This window comes from Coenobita brevimanus, chromosome 62, assembly GCF_032717465.1.
Source record: "Coenobita brevimanus isolate Jiangsu-jjx chromosome 62, ASM3271746v2, whole genome shotgun sequence".
In the NCBI taxonomy this organism is placed as follows: domain Eukaryota; kingdom Metazoa; phylum Arthropoda; class Malacostraca; order Decapoda; family Coenobitidae; genus Coenobita; species Coenobita brevimanus.
The window spans coordinates 6,496,332-6,520,329 of NC_137015.1; the positions used below are offsets into that span (position 1 = coordinate 6,496,332).

A 23,998-nucleotide genomic window follows, 5' to 3' on the forward strand; every position below is an offset into this window, starting at 1 on the left:
GGCTGACTTGTTAATTATTCACGATTACTGCATTCGTGTGTATCTGAGAAGTGAGAAGTACGCAATCACTCCATGCTGACAGTCAGTATAGTTTTTTTCCTTTATTGTTGATGACTAATGACTCAAATTTTTTTTTTTTTTTTTTTTTTTTTTTTTTTTTTTTAATGAGTGCCCCAAAAGTGATTCTTGGCAAAATATGCATGATTCTGGGCCGCCATTATTCACGTGTTGATTAGGTCAGAAGTTTTTGCTTGCATGGTAATGGGGACTTTCAAGAGGCATCGTGGCAATCCTTGGTGGTTACCATTTTTACAGGGAGTATAAGGGGGCAAAACTAGTCGGTTAGGTTAGGTTAGAATGCACTGATGTGTCAAGTTGGCGAGATTGTAATGTAAACACATGTCTTGGATGTCTTACGGCAGACATATTTGTAATAACCAATCTTTAAATATATTTTTAGTGAAAAATATGGGGCTCCTAGAACCTAACCCCCTAATTTACACGTAAATACATGTCACATTTTAGCACGAAATTGATTTTGCACGAGGTTCTGCATAACCTATCTCATGTTGTATGAAGACTCTACTGTAGTTCCTCATTTAACATGCTTGCACATAACACTTTTTCATTTTAAAGCTGGTACCGTAAGCGACATAGGAACACTTTTCACTTAATGTGCTACAATTTACTATCAAGCAGTCAGGATGAGCAGTGTAGTACCAGCGTTAACACACTGGACTATCACAGATCTCGGTACATCATTCTTCATTAACTTGCTTATGGACTCGAATATTTAGTACACGTATATACACGTAGTCACAAATTAAAATCCATTTTGATAGTCTTTCTTTCCTTCATTCTTTCCTTGTCCTTCTGCCTACGGGTGACTTTACACTCCCTCTTCTGTCTTTCGTTCCTTCATTCTTTCCATTTCCTTCAGCCTGTGGGTGACTCTACACTGAGTGACAAACCAAATGGTTTCCTGTACACCAGGAAACCATTTATTATGCTGGGCGGTAACCATATAATGAAATTTTGGCACCTGGTGGTTAAGTGGGTAATTATTGCGCTCCAGTTGGATTGAACCGGTGAAGGTTTATATCCAAGGGATGGTTGGGGTTGAATGCTCACGTAATGCCGCTCAGGGATGAGTGAGGCTGGTCACTCTCATCTTAAATGTCGGGACCAACTGCCTAGCCCCGGGCTCCTACGCTCCTCATGAGGCAATGTAGGATTGGATGATGGATGGATAATTATTTGCAGTCTTGGATTTAATTTTTTTATTATTAGTGGGTAATTACGGCGTTCCAATCGGATTGAGCCAGTGAAGGTTTATATCCAAGGGGTGGTTGGGGTTTATTGCTCACATAATGCCACTCAGGGATGAGTGAGGCTGGTCATTCTCATCTTAAATGTCAGGACCAACTTGCCTAGCCCCGGGCTCCTACGCTCCTCATGGAACAATGTAGGATTGGATGATGAACATCTGAAAATATTTCATGCAGGGACCCTTTACACAGTCATCATTTAACACAATAGTTTTAAGGAACATGTCTACTGTTTTTGATGAGGAATTACAGTAGTTGCATCAAGTCTAGTATTTTATTGGAGGTAATACCAAGCAACTTTGTTTAGTTGAAGGTGAATCATAGGAGCTTGGAAGTGTTTTTATAGTCACCATTAATGTAATGCCACTCAGGGATGAGTGAGGCTGGTCACTCTCATCTTAAATGTCGGGACCAACTGCTTATCCCTGGGCTCCTACGCTCCTCATGGGGCAGTGTAGGATTGGATGATGGATGGATGGATGAACTCTATCATGGTTGGAGTATCTGAAGCAACTCCAGTCTGTTCTAGCTACCACCAGACAGTTATACAATATTAAGTTGAGGGTGAGTGACAGGACCTAAAGTGTCCTTCTGTGAGGACAGTAAAGGAGAGGATGATGGAAGGATAGTCATTTATTCTTTGTATAACACCAGTAGCCCAAGTACTTTTTTTTTTTTTCTTTTTTTTATATATATATATATATATATATATATATATATATGTATATATATATATATATGTATATATGTATATATATATATATATATATATATATATATATATATATATATTTTTCATTCATTCATTCATTCATTGCCAGACGCCATGTATCCCAGACGGGGTGGCCAACGGCTTAGAGTTAATTGTTTTACAGGGAGGGGCACTAATCCTCCACCAACCCCACTTGACACGTAGGGATGCCAACAGCATCTGGTGTTCCCAGACGGTCACCCATCCAAGTACTAACCAGACCCAACGTTGCTTAACTTCTCTGATCGGACGGGAAGCGGTGTACTCAACGTGGTATGTCCATTTTATATATATATATATATATATATATATACAGTGCTCGTCAGAACTATCGAGCGCCCTGCATCCCTTCTACGAAACAAACCTTTCAACATTGAAAAAACATATAAATAATGCATTTTATTTACCTTTAGTGCTTCGTAGGGTATCCTTTACGTTTCTTCACGGACCTGAAACGTCTTGGAAGTGAAAGGGTGAGGTTCTTGAGGTGCTGGAGGGGTATTTTGTCCCAGGAGTCACGAATGGCAGCTTCCATCTTAGGCAGAGAGCTCACGTCCTTCCCTTGGAGATTCTTCTTTACGAGGTACCAGTGGTTTTCTGTCGGGTTGATGTCTGGGCTATTTCCTGGCCAGTCTTTCATGAATGATACCTCGCAGTCACGAAGCCAATTTATGACCGATTTGGCCTTATGAGCAGGTGCATCGTCCTGCTGAAACACTCGTGCACCTGTGAGCTCAAAGGACTCTGGTAAATGATCACACAGAAGCTCCAGATAAACATCCTGATTCACTCTGCAGTTCTTGGGAAGCACAACAAGCTTCCCCAGACCTTTACCAGAAAAACAACCCCATACCATGAGTGAATCAGGATGTTTAACTGTGCTTTCCATGTAACGTGGGTCAAGTGGGTCACTACCTTTGCGCCGGTACACATGTACTCCTCTGTTACAGGTAACACTAAACGTTGCCTCATCAGACCACAACACTGACAACCATTGCTCCTCACCCCAGTTAAGGTATTTGTTAACAAAGGCAAGCCTACGAAGTCGCTGGCAACGAGTGAGAAGAGGCTTTCTCACAGGCCTGTAACTTGTGTAACCAAGTTCATGGACCCTTCGAGACACTGTGCACACAGAAACCTCGCCAAACACTTCCAGGTTGCTCTCCTTTATTTTCCTTGCACTCACACGAGGATTAGACTCCACTGCATGTTTTAAAACATTAACAGACCTCGGGGAAGTTTTCCTGGGCCTACCAGACCGCGGTTTCTTTGTGGGAACGTCACCACTGTTTTCCACTCGAAAACAGGTGCACCACCTACGCACTGTTGATCGAGCTACGCCAACCAATTCACTAATTTCCTTTGTTTGGTGGCCTGCTTCCTTTAGAGCGATGATCTGGGATATGATTTCGCTCGGTAGTTCACGGGTAGGTGCCATAACAAAGTGGCAAAAGCCAAAACACTGCGGGACACTCGGTAAAAAATGGCGCAAAAAGAGAGGGAGATGCAGCGGAGTTCCTCTCTCTCAGGCAGCCCGTAGGCAACTAAGGCGGGAACCAACCAGCACGTAGGAAGGCCTCAGGCTACCGTGATGTCATGCTAGTGCCGCAAACTTCGGGCTCAATTTTTACTACCAAAAACGGGTGATTCTTTTTTGGCCATAAGTACAGTAACACCTCACTTTAACGGACTAATTGGAGCCCAAACCATTCCGAAAAATGCGGAATTCCGATAAAAGCGACATCCAGACTTCCCCCTGCTATTCCGGACTTTTTCCAATATACCAGACATTAGTCCGGATTGCATGAATGGTTTTTAAACTGTTTTGACTACCACTGCAGTACTGTACTGTGTTATAACTTCACTACATTAATCAAATGGAATAATATGTATAATATTCTGTACTGTACACTGATAAACATGACTTTTATTTACCTTATTGTGGTGAACATAGCTGAAGTGGTCAGGCAGTCCGGACTGCTTCTGGCTTTATTGGACTTTTTCCGATATACAGTAATCCCGCATATTTCGCGGTAGTTACGTTCTTGTAACCCCCGCGAAAAGTCAGTTCCGCGAATACTCTATTAACAATTGAAAACTTGCACTTGTGTCCACCATGCTGCCCATCACACAGTCCATGTCCATACTGATTGCGAGACAATTCGCCGTCAGACAATTCCCCGTCAAAACATGGACGATTCCCCTTCAGAACAATTCGCACCCTGGACGATTCCCCGCCATTCTATAAATATACTAATCAATACTTTCATCAATATACTTATTATTAATTAATCAATACTTTAATAACTATATTTCAGGGGGATCCAGCAAAGTCTATGTTCAGCAGCGTAGGTTCTGGATTTTATTTATTAGTTGCACCTTTAGTCAATAATTAACTTGTTTCTTCCTTGCTGTAGTCGCCTTTGAATTATATTCTAGCGTCACCCATAGCTATCTTCATTAATGAAGGCGAATTGTTTTGTGTTTGTTGTGACCGCGAATTGTCCCGAAACCTCCATACTCATCCCGAAATACCTTCTTACAAGACTGAAAGCACATACTCCATTATGAAGGAAAAACGTAAACACCGTACTGTAATACACAATTATCTACACATTTATTAACAAAACAGTACAAAATAAAAAGATGCATTAACTGGTGATAGCAAACACTCGCACGGTCGTTTCTTAGCTTGTCCAGTAACACAATTTTCTCTGCTAAGGTCATACCTTGATCGTTTTGTCACTTTGGAGTTCTTACTAATTGTATTATTAGCCTTTGGTGAGGCTGGCTTACGTCCTAGGGCCATGTGGAAAGCAAGTGGGAGGCAAGAGGCTCATATCATAGTGTGGTTACAACCACAACAGCCACTTAAGGCAGTCAGGCGTGAACTGAAGAATGCGTGGCAGAGAGCAGTGTTGCCATATCCAAACAACGAAATTATGCTAGGGCAATGAAAAAATTATGCTAGATTGAGCATATTTGTTCCAAGTAAAAAATGAATTATGCTAACTTGAAGCTAAATGATAAAATTCTATACATATTCGTGCAACATATTAATTATGTATTGTTTACTATGAAAATATTAAAATGAACCTACATACAGTAAGAGGATAAATATCGGTATCTACCCATACTGCTTTTTCCCACGAAACTTAAGTTTTTCTGATGGATTTTGATGTGATTCGTTCGATTTTGAGCATCATTTCCGTCGGAAATAACCAGATTTTGAGATATGACCCCCCCCCCATCCCCGTGAAATAATGAGGGATCTTTGGGGAATCGGGGGTTATAGGGAGGGGGGGAAACACAGAAAATGGTAATTTCCGACTGAAATGAAGCTGAAAATCGAATGAATCATACCAAAATCCATCGGAAAAACCTAGGTTTCATGGGTAAAGTACAAAGCTCAAACTTATCCTAACCTAACCGAACCTAACCTAAAACCTAACCTAACCTAACCTAATCCACCCTAACCTAATCCAACCCAACCAAGCCTAGACTGAAAGTAACCAACTATTCAAACATCTTCTTACCTTATTCGTCTCTCTCTCTCTCTCTGATTTGTAGCTTTTATAAAATTATTCTAAAAATATTCCATTCCATTCTAAATTATGCTAGAATGATTCTAAAACTTCTAATATGCTAAAAAATATTCCAGACTCGAAAATTTGATCAAAATTATGCTAAAAGAATAAAATTATGCTAGATATGGTAACACTGGCAGAGGGGCCACGGCAAAGGGACAGAGGGTGGCGTGAGTTTACCGCGCTACAATTGGAAGCAGCGGGAATTTCATTTTTTTTTTTTTTTTCTGTATATTCAAGGATATTTTTGTTGAACTTATTAATGCTAAGAAAATCCGCGAGAGGGCAAAACCGTAGACAAAAAATTCGCAAAAAATGCGGGATTACTGTATAGGAATTTAGTCCAGTAGCTCCTTGAGTCTGATTAAAGCGAATTCCGGTCTATTGAAGTCCTTTATATCGAGGTTTTACTGTATTGCGCGCCCGGCCATAGGCGCTCGATACTTCTGACGAGCACTGTATGTATATATATATATATATATATATACAGTATATATATATATATATATATATTCATCATTCATTCATTGCCAGATGCCATGTATCCCAAACGGGGTGGCCAAGGGCTTAGAGTTAATTGTTTTTACAGGGAGGGGCACTAATCCTCCACCAAACCCACTTGACACGTAGGGATGCATCTATATATATATATATATATATATATATATATATATATATATATATACAGGAAACTCGCACGGAACACGTGGGTTTCGTTCCTACCGTGCCGTGTTAGGTGCAAAATCGCGTATATTTAAACTACTCCGTATTTTGCTCCCTAGACCCCCCAAATGTGTTGTTTTGCTGTTATCTGTCACTGGTAATCACTAGAAAGCACTTTAAGTGGTTAGAAGGTTTATTTAATGTTATAACTCACAAATACAGTACTCCACAGCAAAACTTCAACACACAAATATTGTACATAAACACAAGGAAACATTCCGACGCCGATCATAGGTAATCATATAAATCAGGTTAACTGGTACCAGGGCTTTATTTAATGCTCTATCTTTTTTGAGTGCTTTAACTTACAAGTACATACCAGAACAGTACATATTTAACTTAGAAATGCAGTACTATGGAAAAGCTGTACAGCAAGTCTTTAACGAACAAACAAAAAAGGCAATATTCCGACGCCGATCATGGGTAATCGTATAAATCAGGTTAACTGGTTACAAGGCTTTATTTAATGCTTTAATTGCTTACAAGTACATACCAGAACAGTAGATATTTAACTAACAAATACAGTACTGTAGAAAAGCAGTACAGTAAGAGTTTAACGAACAAATAAAAAAGGCAATATTCCGACGCCGATCATGGGTAATCATATAATTCGGGTTAACTGGTTACAAGGCTTTATTTAATGATTTAACTCTATTTAAGTGCTTACAAGTACAGTACATACGAGAACAGTAAATATTTAACTTACAAATACTGTACAGGACTGGAAAAAACGAACAAATAAAAAAGGCAATATTCTGACGCCTGTCAGGTAAACTGGTTATAAGACTATTTCTTGCTTTAACGTTATTTAATAGTACTTTAAATTGCACATAAACTTACCAGAACAGTACAGTACAGTACTGTAAATATTTAACTTACAAATACTGTGCTACTGTACTCAGGAATGTCTCACTCACTGAATAATTTCCCGCCTAGATCGTCACGTAATCAAAACAAACCGCGCGCTGCGGTGACGTTCGAGGATTTGATCTTTCAAAGGCCTCTTCTGCGTTAATTTGTAGTTTTCATAATGGTTCTTTAATCTTACGTTGTCTTATATATATCCCAGCCCTTACCGTGTATAATTGCGAGCGCGTTCCGTGAGATCGTGTTCCGTGCAAGTTTCCTGTATACATGGATGGAGTGATGAGAGAAGTAAAAACATGAGTAATGGAGAGAGGGATGGCATTGGTAATGAATGATGATGAATGGAATATCTCAAATTTGTTGTATGCTGGTGATGCAGTGCTACTTGCAAATACCGGACAAGAACCTGGTACTCTAGTGCAGAGTTTTGCTGTCTGTGAGCGTTGTGCCTTGAGAGTAAATGTAGAAAAGAGTAAAGTGATGGTAATCGAGAGAGAAGGTGACTCCCAGTGTGATGTTACAAGGAATGGAGAGAGACTGGAATTGGTGAGAGAGTTCAAATACCAGGGTACAATGATAGAAAAGAGGAAAATGTGCAAAATAAGTGGAAAGTAGAGTGACACAAGGAAGGAAAGTAGCTGGTGCTATGAAGGCCTTGATAAGAAACAGAGGCTTGAGTGTTGCAGCTGTGCAAGGCTTACATGAAGGAGTGTTAGTGCCAGATTTAAAATATGGATGTGAGACTGTGATGTGGCATGAAATTGAAAAGTCAAGAATGAGAGTAGTGGAGAAGGGATTGCTGAGGAATGTATGTGGTGTATAGAGAATGGATAGGATATGAAATAATGTGATTAATGAAAGATGTGGAGTGAGGAAATCTGTGGACACCAGAATTGAAGAGAGTGTACTGAGATGGTGTAGTCATGTGGAGAGAATGAATAAGAATACAGTGGTGAAAAAGGCATATCTGAGTGAATTTAAAGGAGGGAGGAGGCGAGATTGGCCAAGGAGAAGGTGGAAGGATATGGCGGATGAGTGTGTGAGGAAGAGAGGTATGGAAGTTGGTGAGGCTAGGGAACTGACAAGAGATCGAGTTGGCTGGATGAATGTCATGAGAAGAAGTGCATGATCAGGGATTTGGCACCCCTTTTTAACATGACATTGTCCAGATTGACTCTGTCAGATCCGTTCATGTGAAGCTGCAGAATGTGGTGAAAGTTTTTTGAGTATCAGATAGATCCAAGATTCCAGGAGCTTGAATGATGAGTGAATGGAAGTATGGCCCATTGGATTGGGCAAACTTAGGCTGTCTGGATGTTGCTACTGCTCACCCTGCCCTAGGGTGGGAAAGGAGTTCCAGATGATGATGATGATGAATGATATACAGTATATATGTCATCATCATTATCATCATCATCATCATATATATATATATATATATATTTTTTTTCATCATCCAATCCTACATTGCGCCCGGAGAAGCATAGGAGCCTGGGGCTAGGCAAGTTAGTCCTGACATTTAAGATGAGAGTGACCAGCCTCACTCATCCCTGAGTGGCATTACGTGAGCAATAAACCCCAACCACTCCTTGGATATAAACCTTCACCAGCTCAATCCGATTGGAGCACCATAATTGCTCACTAAACCACCAGGTGCCAAAATCTGGTCATATGGTTACCACCCAGCATAGTAAATGGTTTTCTGGTGTACAGGAAACCATTTGGCTTGTCACTCAGTGTAGAGTCACCCACAGGCAGAAGGAAAAGAATGAAGGAAAGAAAGACATATATATATACCTGTACATTTATATATATATATATAAAATTTTATATTCAGTCATCTCGCCTAAAGTGCGCCTTCGCAAAGTATGTCTCGCCTAATGTGCGACGGGGGTCTGACAATAATTAATTATTTAGAAAGTGTGTTTGCTACTTGCAATGTGCGATGGGCATGAAAAATTGAGGCAAATACGGTATTCTCTTGCAAATCGCGAGCATAATTTGTGGCGTGCAGTGGGTAAGGGTGGGGCTGGTTAGTATGTGTGGGGGATGCAGCTGGTGTGTGAGTGGTGACCACAGCAGCAGGATGATGACATAATGTCTGTAGTGTCTGACCTGGACTTTGAGGGTTTCCTGGAGCAACAGGCAGTACCTAACCTAGCGCAAACTAAGATGTGCATTCCATAAAACTGGCCACGCAGTATTGTACTTTACAAACATTCATTAATTACTGGCACAGTCGTCACCAGGGTTGCCATTTGGTATTTTTTATTACCAAATGTGAGGCAATTTGGTAATGAAAAAATCGATCGATAATCACCCAGAATGATTAATTACCAAAAATTCGATCGGTAATGATTCAGAATGATTCATTACCAAAAGGATTTTTCACGTGTATGAGCTTACCGAGGGTGGAGACAGTGGATTATCTTTTTTTTTTCTCTCTTAATGCAAGAAAGAAAGAACCAAAGGCTAAGAGCCAACAAACTGTTCTTTCCAAGAAAAAAAAACAAAAGAGAGCCCAAACCCTTCCAGTACTGATGAGAGTGAAAGTGCAGAACAGCTGTTGAGTGTTTTGATTCAGTTTCCGGGGTTCAGCCTTGGCAACCACAACAACAGTTCGCAATATCTACCCTCTGTACAATGCTAGTAAGGTCTTGAATTTTCATAATAAATATACAGTACAGTCTTACTCTTGTATGTTTCTTGTAAGTTTTCCTTTTGCATTTTAGTTAGGGGTAGGTATTAGTAAATCATTGTACGATAATTCAGGATGTGTCACCCATTAAGTTATTTTAACATGGGATCCTATGCTTTGCAAAGTGCGAATTTATAAAGTGTGCCGTGTTGTGTCACCCATATTCACGCACTTTACGCGAGATGACTATATATGTATATATATTTATATGTATGTATGTATGTGTGTATGCATATGTATATATTCCAGTGTATATATCCATCAAGCCATCATCCAATCCTATGTTGTCCAAAGAGGAGCGTAGGAGGCCAGAGCTAGGCTAGTTGGTCCTGACATTTAAGATGAGAGTGACCAGACTCACACATCTCTGAGTGGCATTACATGAACAATAAACCCCAACCATCCCATGGATATAAACCTGCACAGGCTCAAGTCAATTGGAGCACCTTAATCACCCACTAAACCACTAGGCATCATAATTTGATTATATAGTTACCACCCAACGTAGTAAATGGTTTCGTGGTGTACACGAAACCATATGGCTTGTCACTTGGTGTAGAGCCACCTGTACCGTAGACAGAAGGAAGAGGAAAGAATGAAGGAAAGAAAGACAGAAGAGGAAGGAAATATGATTTATTTTTTGTTCAACAGTGCCGGCCAATGAGCATAGAGAAAGAAGTGTTCCCCTTCATGGCAGAGGCAGGCCAGCTCTATGCCCAGGAGCTACACGGATTTTGGATGGACATTGGACAACCAAAGGACTTCCTCATTGGCATGTGCCTCTACCTCAACTCATGCAAGCTCAATAACAGTGCCAAGCTTCATAAGGGGCCAGGTAAGGTGACACTGGGACTTACAGCCATGTGTTTCACCCCTTCACTTCCATGACCTGTTATGACTATAGGGTTTATAACTTATTTTTATTTGCTTTATTTCTTATGTTGTTATCCTTGTATTTCTGTATACACAAGGTCTGATTGAAAAGTATTTAACCTTTAGCTGCAGAAAAAGAAAACAAGTTTACTTAGCCCAGACTTTAATGCCCTTCAGTGTATAGTATCCCCCTTGCAGCACAATACACTTGGCCCAGCAGTCCTTCCATTGCTGGAAACATTTTGTTAAGTAAGTTTTTGGGATTGGCACCAAGATCTTGGTCCCATTTGATTTTATTTCATTTGTGTCCCCAAATCTCAAACCTTTCAGCTGCATCTTCAGTTTAGGAAGTAGCCAAGAGTTGCATGGCTCCATGTCAAGTCATGTCAAGAGAGCAGGGAGCCTACCAGACCTGTGTGATCCTGTGTTTGCCCCAAAAATACTGAATGAGATGGCATGAGTGGGCTGGAGCATTGTTGTGGTGGAGCTGTCAGTCCTCTGCCTCCCATAACTTGTCTTACAACTTACTGCATTCCTTAGGCAACAGAGAACTCTCAGAAAATATTCTTTATTGTTGTTTGGCTTTCTGGAGTGTACTGGTAATGAACAGCACCCTGTTAGTCAAAAAAGAGAGGGAGAGAGAGATTCATCTTGCTCTGAACCTGCCATGCCATCTTTGGCTTTGGTGATTCTGGTGACTTCTATTGTGACAACTGAGCTTTCGTTTCTGGGTTGTGTTCATACACCCAAGACTCATCACCAGTTATTATCATCTTCATGAAGTCTGAATTCTGATTAGCAAAGTTCAGCATAGCCCTAGCGACATCAAGGCAGAGGTCTTGCTGTTCGGGTGTCAGGAGCTTCGGCACAAGTTTTGCTGCAGTCAGTGGCAACACATGCCCAAATCTCCAGTCAAAATTACTTGTGCTGAACTGCGACCAGTGCCCAGTTTATTTTCAGTATCTTTTATTGTTATACAGCAGTTTTCCATCACTAGAGCATAAAATTTTTCAATCACTTCTGGATTTCTGCTTTTGGAAGGCCTGCTGGAGTGCTTGTTGCTCGCCACTGACATTTGGCCATTTTTTAAGCAGTTATACAGTTCGTAATTTGTGTAACACCCATAGATCCATTGCCAAAAGCCTGCTGGATCTTCCTGTTGGCATCAGATTGCATGTCACCAAGTTTTTTTTTTTTTACAATATTTGGTGCAATAACTTTGCTCAGTTCGCTCAGTCATCATGGCAATACACAAGTGGTTTTACTCAGCTTAAGCTGTGCCCCTAAATAGTGAATGGGCTAATTAAGGCTGTATCCAACACTTCCACTTTAAAAAGCATTCCCTAAGCTGAATTAAATCATCTAAAGATAGCAAGACCAAAATATAGAAGCACATCATTGGATTGACAAGGTCAGAGATTAAATTATGAATGGGAAGATAATGTATCTATCTCTATCTATTGCCAGATGCCTCAATCCCGTTTGGGGTGGCCACAAACAAATCACCTCCAAGTCGCCCTGTCCCCCGCCATTTCACTGCCCTGCTCCCAACTCACACCCCCCTCTCTCATATACCTCTCCACCCCATCCCTCCATCTCATCCTCAGCCTCCCCCTCCCTCTTCCCCCCTCCACCTCACTCACATACACTCTCTTCATCAGACTTTCACCCTCCGTCCTCTCCACATGGCCAAACCACCTCAGTGTGTTCCTCATAACGCTTCCTATCACATCCACATCCTCACCACAACGCTCCTTTATATCCTCATTCGTCAGCCTGTCTCTCCATGTGACTCCACAGGCTCCTCTTAAATATTTAACTCATTTCCACTGCTATCACTCTTGACTTGTGTCCTTCCAACAACGTCCAAGCTTCACTTCCATACGTTAGAGTTGGTATCACAATACTGTCATGTAGTAACTTTTTCACTTCCATGCTCACTTCCCTGTTTCTTATCACTGCTTTCAAAGAACCAGCAACCTTTCTTCCCTGCTGTACTCTCTCTCTCTCTCTCTCTCTTTTTTTTTTTTTTTTATATAGTAATTTCAGAAGCACGTGTCTATCCTCTTTATGTCATTACTGACTGCATTTGTTAAAACTGTGGGCTGCAGGTTAACCCGCTGACTCCCGTTGACGTGTATACAGTATACGTCCACACGTTTTGTCACTGTGACTCCCGTTGACGTATATAAATGCGCAGCAATTGCAAGGTCCCTCATTTGCACAATTTTCATATTTCACACGTGATTTTTGTTACATATACATGGGACACCTTCCTCTACAAGATGCCAGGCAGGGTCAATGCCTTACCCAGCATGATTCCCCCCCCCCCCCAGCACGCATTGTCTTGGCAATTCACCTGTTACTAGTGACCTGGCCAGTAAAGACATGTCATGCCACGGTACGAAATTCAAAGCCAGAGTGATTCCCCAATCAATGACAATGTCGAGGACAAAGTTTACATAGCATTAGAGGAAGAAACGGTCAGAAATGGTGATCAGGTAATGTTGCCAAAAAAGGTCAGGTATGTTGTTGTGTTTGGTGAGTGAAACATTGCCTATATTACTGTGTGAAAATCAATATACTCTCGTACTACATATAAATTCGTACCAAATAAATAAATAAATACCGTTTATGAGTAGTGTGGAATAGTTACCCTCCCACAGAACTCGTTCTCTTTGGAGCCAGCCTGATAGAAAACACAGTAAGGTAAGGGGTACTGCTACCTGTATTCAGTATTTTTAACCTCAGATGAGCAATTTCTCTATGAATTTTCGATGTTTCTCACCAAAAGTGGAGGTTTGAGCCAAAAAAAATTTTTTTCAAAATTGGTCGGGATTGGGGGAGGGGGTCAGTGGTGGAAAATCGGTCGGAACGGGGCGGGTAAATAAATAAATAACCACAGCTTTTCCATAACTGTCAAAAATTGGATACTTGTGTTTTTCTTTGCAGTTCCTATTTTAATTCCAAGTCTGGGGCTTGTCTGACAGACAGAATGCCAGTGGTGTGAGATATAAAAATATGTACTATTTTTCAATTCAGGGATATCACAAAAATATTTGTCATGCATTATTAATTTATAAACACATTCACAGATAAACAACATTTCTACATGCCAATGAAATGCCCTGGAAGACTTTGTGCTCTTGTTCACTTGTAGTGATGAGTTAAAAACTGTCTTAGTGTGGTGGGTGGTGGTGGTGGTTGTAGTGGTGAGATACTGTGCTTTGGCTAACTGACACCCAGCAGGCAGAAAATACTGTAGCCAAAACTAACCACCACAAAAGACAAAGGATGCACCATCCTATGTTTGGCCATTCATCAAGCATAAACTGCACTTTGTTCCATAAGGAAGTGAGGACTATTGGAAAAATTAAGTGAGATTCCAGAAGGCATGACACAGGCTGCTGTTGCATTCTGAAAGGCTTACCACAACCAATGGGTTAAGAATAGTGTTTTCGTGTGTAACCACATCACCCAGAGAATGTTTTTTCTTGTTTTATCTTTGCCACTATCAAGGTACAGCATTTTACCCAACTTAGAAAGCATGGCTAGTTGTGAAGGAGTCAGTGAAAGGTATACTGTATCTAATCCCTCCAATTTCATAAAAGAGTAGCAGTACTAGAGCAACCCCTGTCTGGCCAAGCAGACCCATCAGCTGTAGGCAAGTAATCACCCCTGCAGGGACCCCTCTATATAGATTATGCTGGCTCCCTGTGCATGGATTCTCAGAGCATGGGTAAAAAAATGGCACCAGGAGTGTCGTACTTGTATAATGTGAAAAACGCATGCCCAGCACAAAACATATTATTCATATACAGTTTGTGACAGATGAAACTACCCTTGCAGTTAGTTTTTTCCCCACTTTATTTTATTCCCTTTAACCTCATTATTGTCAGTGTCATGTGTCTGCTCTGCAGTGGCGTATGGCGCTTATTTTCTCATAGGGTGTGCCACTGTACTGAACCTAGTACAGTATTTCTCTCCAACAAGGAGAGTATTTTTTAACCCCTGTTTGTTGTTAGTTGTTTGTCTGTTAGCAAGATAACTCAGAAATTAAAAAGAGAGATTTGGACCAAATTTGGTGGATAGATATCCCATATCCTAGGGAACAATCAAATAACTTTTGGGACCAATCCGGATCGTATTATAGATTTTGGATTCAGAAAAGATTTTTTGTGAAACCCCAACCGGTGATGAGAAAACCTAACCCATTATGAGGAGTGTTTTGGAAATTATGTTGCACTTGTTGGAGAAATGTGTTCCACTGCGTACCCCTCTAGTGTGGTATAAGATTTGCCAATCAGATTTATATTTCTGTACATAACGTACATAGTGCAGATAGCAAATTGCAAAGCAAACCATATAAATTGTAATGCATAAGTAAGCTGTAGTTCCAAACTTAATACTTGTTGATCATAACGAGATAAATGAAAGTCTACAGCAATGCTGGAAAAAAAATAAATAAATAAAAAAAAGGAGGGGATGTTATTGAGAGTCAATGTAAATCCACCTCACTCATCCCCACGTGGTCAGCTGCTGACTTACTGACAGGAGACAGACCCAGTTTTGCCAAACAGAATTTCTAGAAATGTGTGAAATTGGCCTCAGAAGTGGCAAAAATCTGCCAGATTAGGGGGAAATTAAGCAGAAGCAAAAAAATGAGACAGGACTGAAAAACAACCAGATAGAGTAAAATTTAAAAAAATTTCCCACTAAATTGATTTTTAAATTTGCTAGGTTTATCCAAAGATTCACTGAATTGGTAATTCCAGTGAGCGCAGAGCAGGGTTGTGCTGTTGCCAACTTTCATGATAAATTTGAATCTGGCTACAAAACTCCTGAGTTTCATTGCCAAAGTTTTCAAAATGTAACATACAGTACAGTGTAATAAACTCATCAAATGCAGTTTCAATTCACTTATTAAGCAGTAGAACCTAGTATAACAAATTTAATAATATTTGCAAGAATGAGGTCTCTACATCGTAGTATACAGACAGTCGTCTCCAAGAATGGGACTCAACTGTGTGTAGGCTAGATCACTTACTGTAAGCCCTTCTTTTCCTGCCTCTTTCTCATTATCCTGCCTCTCTTTCTTTATCCCACCATCTGTCCAGGGCTACAACATGGTGCCACTAATTATAAGGTGTGAAGTGCTGCATCAGAACACCTCCCACAACATTTCATAGTAAAAGACAAAAAAATTAGTATCTCTAGGATTAATTATATTATTGAGTGAACTTAATATATTTATGTTTTGTAGATAACCGTGACATACCTAGCACACTCGTAAGATACACCCCTGCTGCACTGCCTCCATACTTTAGGCTGTACCATTAGTAAGCATATCTGTAATCTGTTGGAATTATAGGGAGTTTGTAGTAGGCAAGTTTGTGTCTATTATGATTCCCCCCCCCTCCCCCCTACACTTTTTATTCCTTTAAGCCAGTTTATATCTGCTTTACACATGTACAGGAAGCTATACCCTTAGAAAGCAATATTAACTCAAGGTGGGGTCATAGAGGGTCTCTAATAGACAAGTTGGGATCTGCAGTCAGACCGAGGGTTTGTTAACACATTAGATTTTTATAATGGATTAAGGTCTTCAGGTATGTAGAACACTATGTTAGCACCTTACCGTCATACATGGAGGGGTCTCTGTATACTTTTTCATCCATCCATCCATCATCCAATCCTACGTTGCCCCATGAGGAACGTAGGAGTCCGGGGCTAGGCAGTTGGTCCTGACATTTAAGTTGAGAGTGACCTGCCTCACTCATCCGTGAGTGGCATTACATGAGCAGTCAACCCCAACCACCCCTTGGTTATAAACCATCACTGGCTCAATCCGACTGAAGAGCAGTAATTACTCACTAAACCACCAGGCACCAAAATTTGGTTATGTGGTTACCACCCATCGTAGTAAATGGTTTCCTGGTGTACAGGAAACCATTTGGCTTGTCACTCATTGTAGAGTCACCCCCAGGCAGAAGGAAGAGGAAAGAATGAAAGAAAGAAAGACAGAAGAAGGAGTGTAAAGTCACCCATAGGCAGAAGGACAAGGAAAGAATGAAGGAAAGAAAGACAGAAGAGGATGGAAGGAAAGAAGAATGGAGGAGAGGAAAGGGCAGACACAGCAGCACTACATCGAGTGAGTGGATGGTGAGTGCCCCCGCCTACCACAGATTTATTTATTTATTTTTATTTTAAGCTATGACGTATTTTTGGTTGCTGTTAGGGGATCAAAGTTGTATAGTTTATTAAACTGTGGTCCAGATGAACTGTTCATTGGCTGTCTGCAGTGACTCCATACTGCTCTTCACATCTGTAGTACACGCTACCACAGTTAAGTTTGTTAAACCTTTTATCAGTCAATCACATACCAATCAGTTACAATCCCATGCTGTAAATTACTGCTACTCCTGTATATCCCCCAGTGCCACGTCCTTCCATTGCCACATCTGCCTTTTACCAAAGCCCCTGCCACTACAACCAAACTAACTAGCTCCTGCAGACCTCACCTTAACCACCCATACTGGCCGCAGGTGTAGTGGGCAATGTTCTAGTGGACTCCTCAGCCAGGATAGGACGGAACTGCCGCATTGGTCCCAACGTGACAATAGGGCCGGACGTGGTGATTGAGGATGGAGCTTGCATCAAGCGTAGTACCATTCTCCGTGGGGCCACCATTCGATCGCATACATGGCTGGAAAATTGCATAATTGGCTGGAAGTGCACTGTGGGACAGTGGGTGAGTTGGTTGCTTTATAACTGGTAAAATATTTTTGAAAATATGTTAAGGTAGTCAGTGAGGCTAGGGGACTGACAAGATCAGGCTGGCTGGATGAATGTTGTGAGAAGAAGTGGATGATCAGGATTTGGCACCCCTTTTTAACATTGCAGTGTTTGGATTGACTCTATAGGATACATTTATGTGAATCTACAGAATGTGGTGATAGTTTTTGACGTATCAGATAGATCCAGGATTCTGGGGGCTTGAATGATGAGTGAATGGAAGCGTGGCCCATTGGATTGGGCAGACTCTTTCTGTCTGGATGTTGCTACTCCTCACCCTGCCTTAGGGTGGGAAAGGAGGTCCAGATGATGATGATGATGATTTATGCAAAATGCTTAGATTGCAAAGCACTGTAATATTAATTTGTTTAGTGCTGTACAGTAAATGTATTGTACGATATATTAAGCAGTAATTTGGTAGTTTTCTGGACATGACTCTACACAGAGTGACAAGCCAAATGGTTTCCTGTACACCTGGAAACCATTTACTACATTGGGTGGTAACCATATAACCAAATTATGGCACCTGGTGGTGTAGTGGGTAATTAAGGTGCTCCAATCAGATTGAGCCTGTGCAGGTTTATATCCATGGGGTGGTTGGGGTATATTGCTCATGTAATGCCACTCAGGGATGAGTGAGGCTGGTCACTCTCATCTGAAATGTCAGGACCAACTTGCCTAGCCCCGGGCTCCTATGCTCCTCCTGGGGCACCGTAGGATTGGATGATGGATGGATGGACGGAAAGTAATGTAAATCACATAAAAATTTATAATGTGAAATCAGGTTAAAAAGGACAGAAGAGAATGGAAGGAAAGAAAGATGGAGGAGAGGATAGGGCAGACATCTGAGAGCAGCACCACATTGAAGGAGTGGATGGTGAACGCCCCCACCTACCACATTATTATACCATTATTATTATTATTATTATTATTATTTCTTAAGACAACTTTCTTCTGTTGAATCCAGTAAGAGTCAGCTGAAAGCCTTTCTTTTTTCAAAATGCCACAACCTGGAGAGAGGTACTATGACGGATGATTAAAGGGTTTAATTATTGCCACTTTCTCCTTTTTTTTTTTTTTTTTTTTTTTTTTTTTTTTTTAATGAAGTTTGTATTGTATGAGAGAGATGTCATAATTCATGTAATTGTAAAAATAATGTATATGTGTGTCGAGTGCTAGTCATTATTCCTGTAGGAACTTTTCAGCTAAAGACCTAAGGATGAATATCTGATCTACACAACCTCTTGGCATCCTAAAGCCTCCTTGCTCTACTCAAACTAATTCCTGTTATTTCCTTAACTCTGTTAACAAGTATCCTGCCCTATACTTCTATTACACTAAGAAGATTTATTTATTTATTTATCCATCCATCCATTATCCAATCCTATGTCTCCCAACTGAGGAGCATAGGAAGCCGTGGCTAGGCAAGTTGGTTTTAAGATGAGAGTGACCAGCCTCACTCATCCCTGAGTGGCATTATGTGAGCAATAAACCCCAACCACTCCTGGATATAAACCTTCACCGGTTCAATCTGATTGGAGCACCGTAATTACCCACTAAACCACCAGGCGCCAAAATTTGGTTTTATAGTTACCACCCAGCGTAGTAAATGGTTTCCTGGTGTACAGGAAATCATTTGGCTTGTCACTCAGTGTAAAGTCACCCACAGGTAGGAGGAAGAATAAAGAATGAAGGAAAGAAAGACAGAAGAGGGAGTGTAAAATCACCCGTAGGCAGAAGGATGAGGAAAGAATGAAGGAAACAAGGGCAGAAGAGGATGGAAGGAAAGAAAGATGGTGGAGAGGAAAGGTTGACACCTGAAAGCAGCACCACATTGAGTGAGTGGATGGCAAGTTCCTCCACCTATTTATTTATTTATTTATTTTACAGTGCCAGCTTTCCCTGGACTCACACTGTCATGTCTTTACCTTTTAAATAGGTGGGTATGGAGACTGTATTTTATAATGTTTAAAATCTAGCAGTTATATCCTTACTCACATCGTCACCTCTGCCCTCGAACAGGTGAGGATGGAGAATGTGTCTGTGTTAGGTGAGGATGTGATAGTGAAGGATGAGCTCTACATCAATGGTGGGATGGTCCTGCCACACAAAAGCATTGCCACATCTGTTATGGAGCCCAAAATCATAATGTGAGGCCACCGGAACACCCATGTGGACTTCAGAGTTTTCTGGTATATATTCCATTTCTCAGCTGTCTGAATTTTTCGTAGCAAAATACTACTTCTTGGTTTTCAGGAATTCGGTCATCAAGATACACTATTTTATGAGCCATCAGAATTGTCCTCTTAACCCTTTGAATTCCAGTGATGTCCTTTTTATTTTGCCCTTACTCTGACTAGATAATTTTATTAAGCTAAGGAAATATCTGTCATACTGAGAAATTAATGAAAGTTATGGAGGATGACAGTTGGGTGTGGAAGGTGAGAGGTGTGAACGTCTAAGGTAGAGTTGCAAGAGGTGGACTGAAAAAGACTAGAGACAAGTTCATATAGTGTGACTTCAGAGATAGTGAACTGAGTAGAGAAGCTGTTAGAGGCTGAGCTGCCATTAGGTGACCAGTGCCAACACATGCGAGCATGTTGGAGCCTTCAGTTCAAACAGTCTTTCTCAAGCTGACTAGTCAGAAGATGATAAAATGAAAAAGATTTCCTGGGTTCAGTGGGTTAAGAATTTATCTGTGCTATAAAACTGTCAGAATTCTCCACTTTCTGTAGTTGCTTTCTTGGTTCATGTTATTATCAGAAGACTTGTAATGTAGTTTATTTAACTGCTTTAGTATGATGGTTGTAATTGGTTCATGTTTCTGTCAGATGCTTTAAATTAGCTTAGGGATTCATAGAGATTGCTTCTAATCCATTTACAATGGAAAGCATTCGGGGGCTGAATGCTAATCGCCTGCCAAAATATATCGTGGGATAAGGTGCAAATTACCAACAAAATAGATTTTAATAAAATTCACAAAACTCTACGGAATTCAGCCACCACTCTTTGCAGAAAGCCAGTCCACATTAAAAAAAAACATGCGGCTGCTGACCTTTGGTCGTCATTGATCAAATCCACACCAAAAGTAAGAGGCTTCTGCACATCCACATACAGTAGTTGCTATTTCCTGACGTTTGGTGAAAATTCATCCTCAACTAAGGCATCATATTGAAGAGATTTATATTTTTTATTTCACACAGTAGCATTTTTATTTCACACAGTAATACCCCGGTTTTATAATGTAATTGGTTAGATAAAAACCCATCGTTAGGTGGGGTATCATATATTGGGGTAGTTTTAACATGTAAAGTAATGAGATGCACTTTTCAGCATTGGGTTTCCCCCTCAACCAAGTCCAAAACTCACCCAAATGAGCTCAAAAACAAGTTTAAAGACAATCTAAATGGCCTAACAGCTGTAAAGGAAGCTAACTGAAGCGTAACACCTGTAAATAACACTAAAACCAACAATTAAAATCTGAAAATTGCCAAATATGTCCAGAAAAAAATCAAGCTTAGTAAACTGTACCCCAGGATGACAATGTTCACCCCACCTGTGACTAAAACACATTAATCTAAGTCTCAAAACAGTTTATAAATCAACCTGAACACACAATTTTAGCCTAAAATATAATCAAAAGCAGTTTTTAAAAAATCAAAACCCATCATTTAACCGGGGTTTGGCCATCGTTAGGTGGGGTATGGTGGTATTTCTACCCCCATCGTTAAGTGGGGGTATCGCATCTAGGGGTATCGTTTATCGAGGTACACCTGTATATGTATACTGTATATATATATATATATATATATATATATATATATATATATATATATATGGCGGCCCACCACATTTGCAGGGGTTAGAGGACACACCCCAGCAAATGTGGAATTTACGCAAATGTTTGGTGCACCCTCTCGTAAATGCCCCCTTGGGAGCAAGTATGCACATTCTGTACCTAATAAACCATATCTGGGACCTGAAAGCAGCATACTATATTGCAAATAGTAACAGAGCAACTATAAAAAAGTTTAATAAAGTTTTGACTGGGTATGGCTGTACTAAGTTAGAGTAAATATATACCTGGTGACTTCCACAGACTCTCGCTGCTGAGTGCATCTCGTGCACATCCACATGGGTGTGGGCAAGTCATCAGCTGCATATTTACCCCAAATTCTTACAACCAAACTACTGCGCAGGAGCGCGGTGGTTTGGTGCAGGCCTGGTCTGGCTTGAAATGACCCGTGAGGGCCCACATTGCTGCACTTTGTAGCCGCAAATGGAATCTTGGCTTCACATAGGGGCAATCCGCCAATCTACGAGACCCGCAAAAGATGAATCTGCGAATGTGGAGGGCCGCCTGTATTTTACATGTTACGTCTACCCGAAGATATGATATCCTGCCTAGCAATAGGTTTTTACTTAACCAGTTACATTGTTAAACCAGGATTTGCCCCTATATATACTTGTACATATATATATATATATATATATATATATATACAGTAATCACTCCAATATCCGGATCAATAGAGCCATCGGTAGGTTCGGATATTGGTTTTGTCCGGATATTGGGCCCCAGCTTATGGACTTGTACTTACGGACCCTAACACAGAGAAACACCTATACAACTCCCTCCGGACATGCATAGCACCTATTTAACACCCAAATCACACCAATAAGGCACATAAATGACTGAAATAAATGCAATAGACACATAAAATGTGGGTTTAGAAGTATGTTCATACATTAATAAACATTCTGGTACTTATGGACTCTAACCGAACCTAACCTAACCGAACCTAACCGAACTCTGAAAAACACATTCCTACTGCACATGCATGAGGTAAGTTTAGTATGGAAAGAAGTACAGTATGACACTTTCTGGTAAGTATAGTATGGGAAAAAATACAATATGAAACATTCTGGTAAATATAGTATGGAAAATAGTACAACATGAAACATTTTGGCTACTTACAGCAAGTCCCTGGCCACCTCGATGAATAACCGCCTCCTCTCGGACTCTGACAGTAAGAACGATTTCCTGAAGCACTTGCACTACACTCTTCCTGAAGTCTTGCACTGAACTTAGTCACTAACACACAGAAGTCCGTTCTTTTCACAGTGTTCACTTTAGTCCAAATAATGTTCCATTAAATTTAAGTGTTGCACATTAACTTTTCCCAAGTTTTTTTAAGTTTCCAAAGCCAAAACAAAGAAGGTTAGTTACGTTAAATTTCTTTTCTACTTAGTCTTTTCTCCCAACTTGAAAACCTTAACACAACACACCGTTTTTTTCACTGCACAACACTCAAAATTCCCGTGTGGTCTAGTGGAGAAGTTCTTGCTGTTTATTCACTGTCAGAGCCCGAGAGTATTACTGGCAGGCGTCCAAGGGGTGCATCGGTGGGTAGTGGTGATGGCGTACCGACTACAGAAGACTCTGAAGACAGCCGCAAACTCACGTCGAGCGGTGACTCCACTGTAGCTGATGTGCTGGGCTGTGGCTCGGAGCATGAGGGCCTGTCTTGGGGAGGCAACGGAGTGGAACCAGGGCTTGGCACAGCGGGGGTCACGGGCCTGAAAAAACTGTCAATCGTTGACTGACGCAAGGACCGACGATTCTGGCGATTGATGATGCGCTGCCGGAAAGCACGCACTTCCTCCACGAGTCCCAAGGGCCCCATCTCCCTGTCGCAGTCCGGGTGTTCCAGGTAGTCTAGGACGAACTCTAGATGTTCCCGGAGTGCGCTCAGCTTGGGGATGGCTGGAGTAGTGTCCTGCTGGGCGGAGTCTGCATCATCATCGCCTTCGTCGTCGGAATCTTCAAGTTCGGGACTGACACCAGCAACCGAAGACGCGATCTCGATATCAGACAACGTCTGATACCCAGGATCGCCCTCGTCGTCGTCCCACCACTCACGAACATCGTCCACATCCACATCGTCGCCGTGCGTACGTAGCCGTGCATGGAAGTCATCCACGTCAAACCCTAGGAAATCGTACTCCACATCTGTTCCGAGAAGCAGACGAGACCAACCATTTTCAAGAGTTTTCACAGGGACTTCCTTCCATGCACTAGCCCAGTTGTACAGCGCAGACTTGATGTTGTAGCAGCGAAGGTTTTCCAAAGTCCGCTTGCCTCGAGTGTCACGTCCTTCCCTGCGCTCGTCCTCGTCCTCGAGAACCACCATCACCTCGTCCAGGAACTTCCGACGGTACAGGCGCTTTGTTGCCACGATCACTCCTTGGTCCATTGGTTGAATGAGAGCAGTCGTATTAGGTGGCAGAAACATGCACCTAATACGGCCATTCTCAGCAACCAAGTCCTTGTCGCACGGGTGGGCAGGTGCATTGTCGAGGAGAAGGAGAGCCT

At 41.2% G+C, this 23,998-nt stretch overlaps 1 protein-coding gene and 1 pseudogene across 1 annotated transcript in view; one reads left to right on the forward strand and one right to left on the reverse strand.

The window, feature by feature from the left end:
- Gmppb (GDP-mannose pyrophosphorylase B) overlaps nucleotides 1-23,998 on the forward strand; it is a 45,679-nt gene that overhangs the window by 14,425 nt on the left and 7,256 nt on the right. Inside the window, exons 4-6 of the mRNA XM_080275590.1 lie at nucleotides 10,606-10,789; nucleotides 17,373-17,578; nucleotides 19,645-19,814. Coding sequence (XP_080131716.1) covers nucleotides 10,606-10,789; nucleotides 17,373-17,578; nucleotides 19,645-19,776 — 522 coding nt within the window. The 3' untranslated portion in view covers nucleotides 19,777-19,814. The remainder of the gene's footprint in view (nucleotides 1-10,605; nucleotides 10,790-17,372; nucleotides 17,579-19,644; nucleotides 19,815-23,998) is intronic.
- LOC145404155 (5S ribosomal RNA) lies at nucleotides 2,248-2,366 on the reverse strand (annotated as a pseudogene).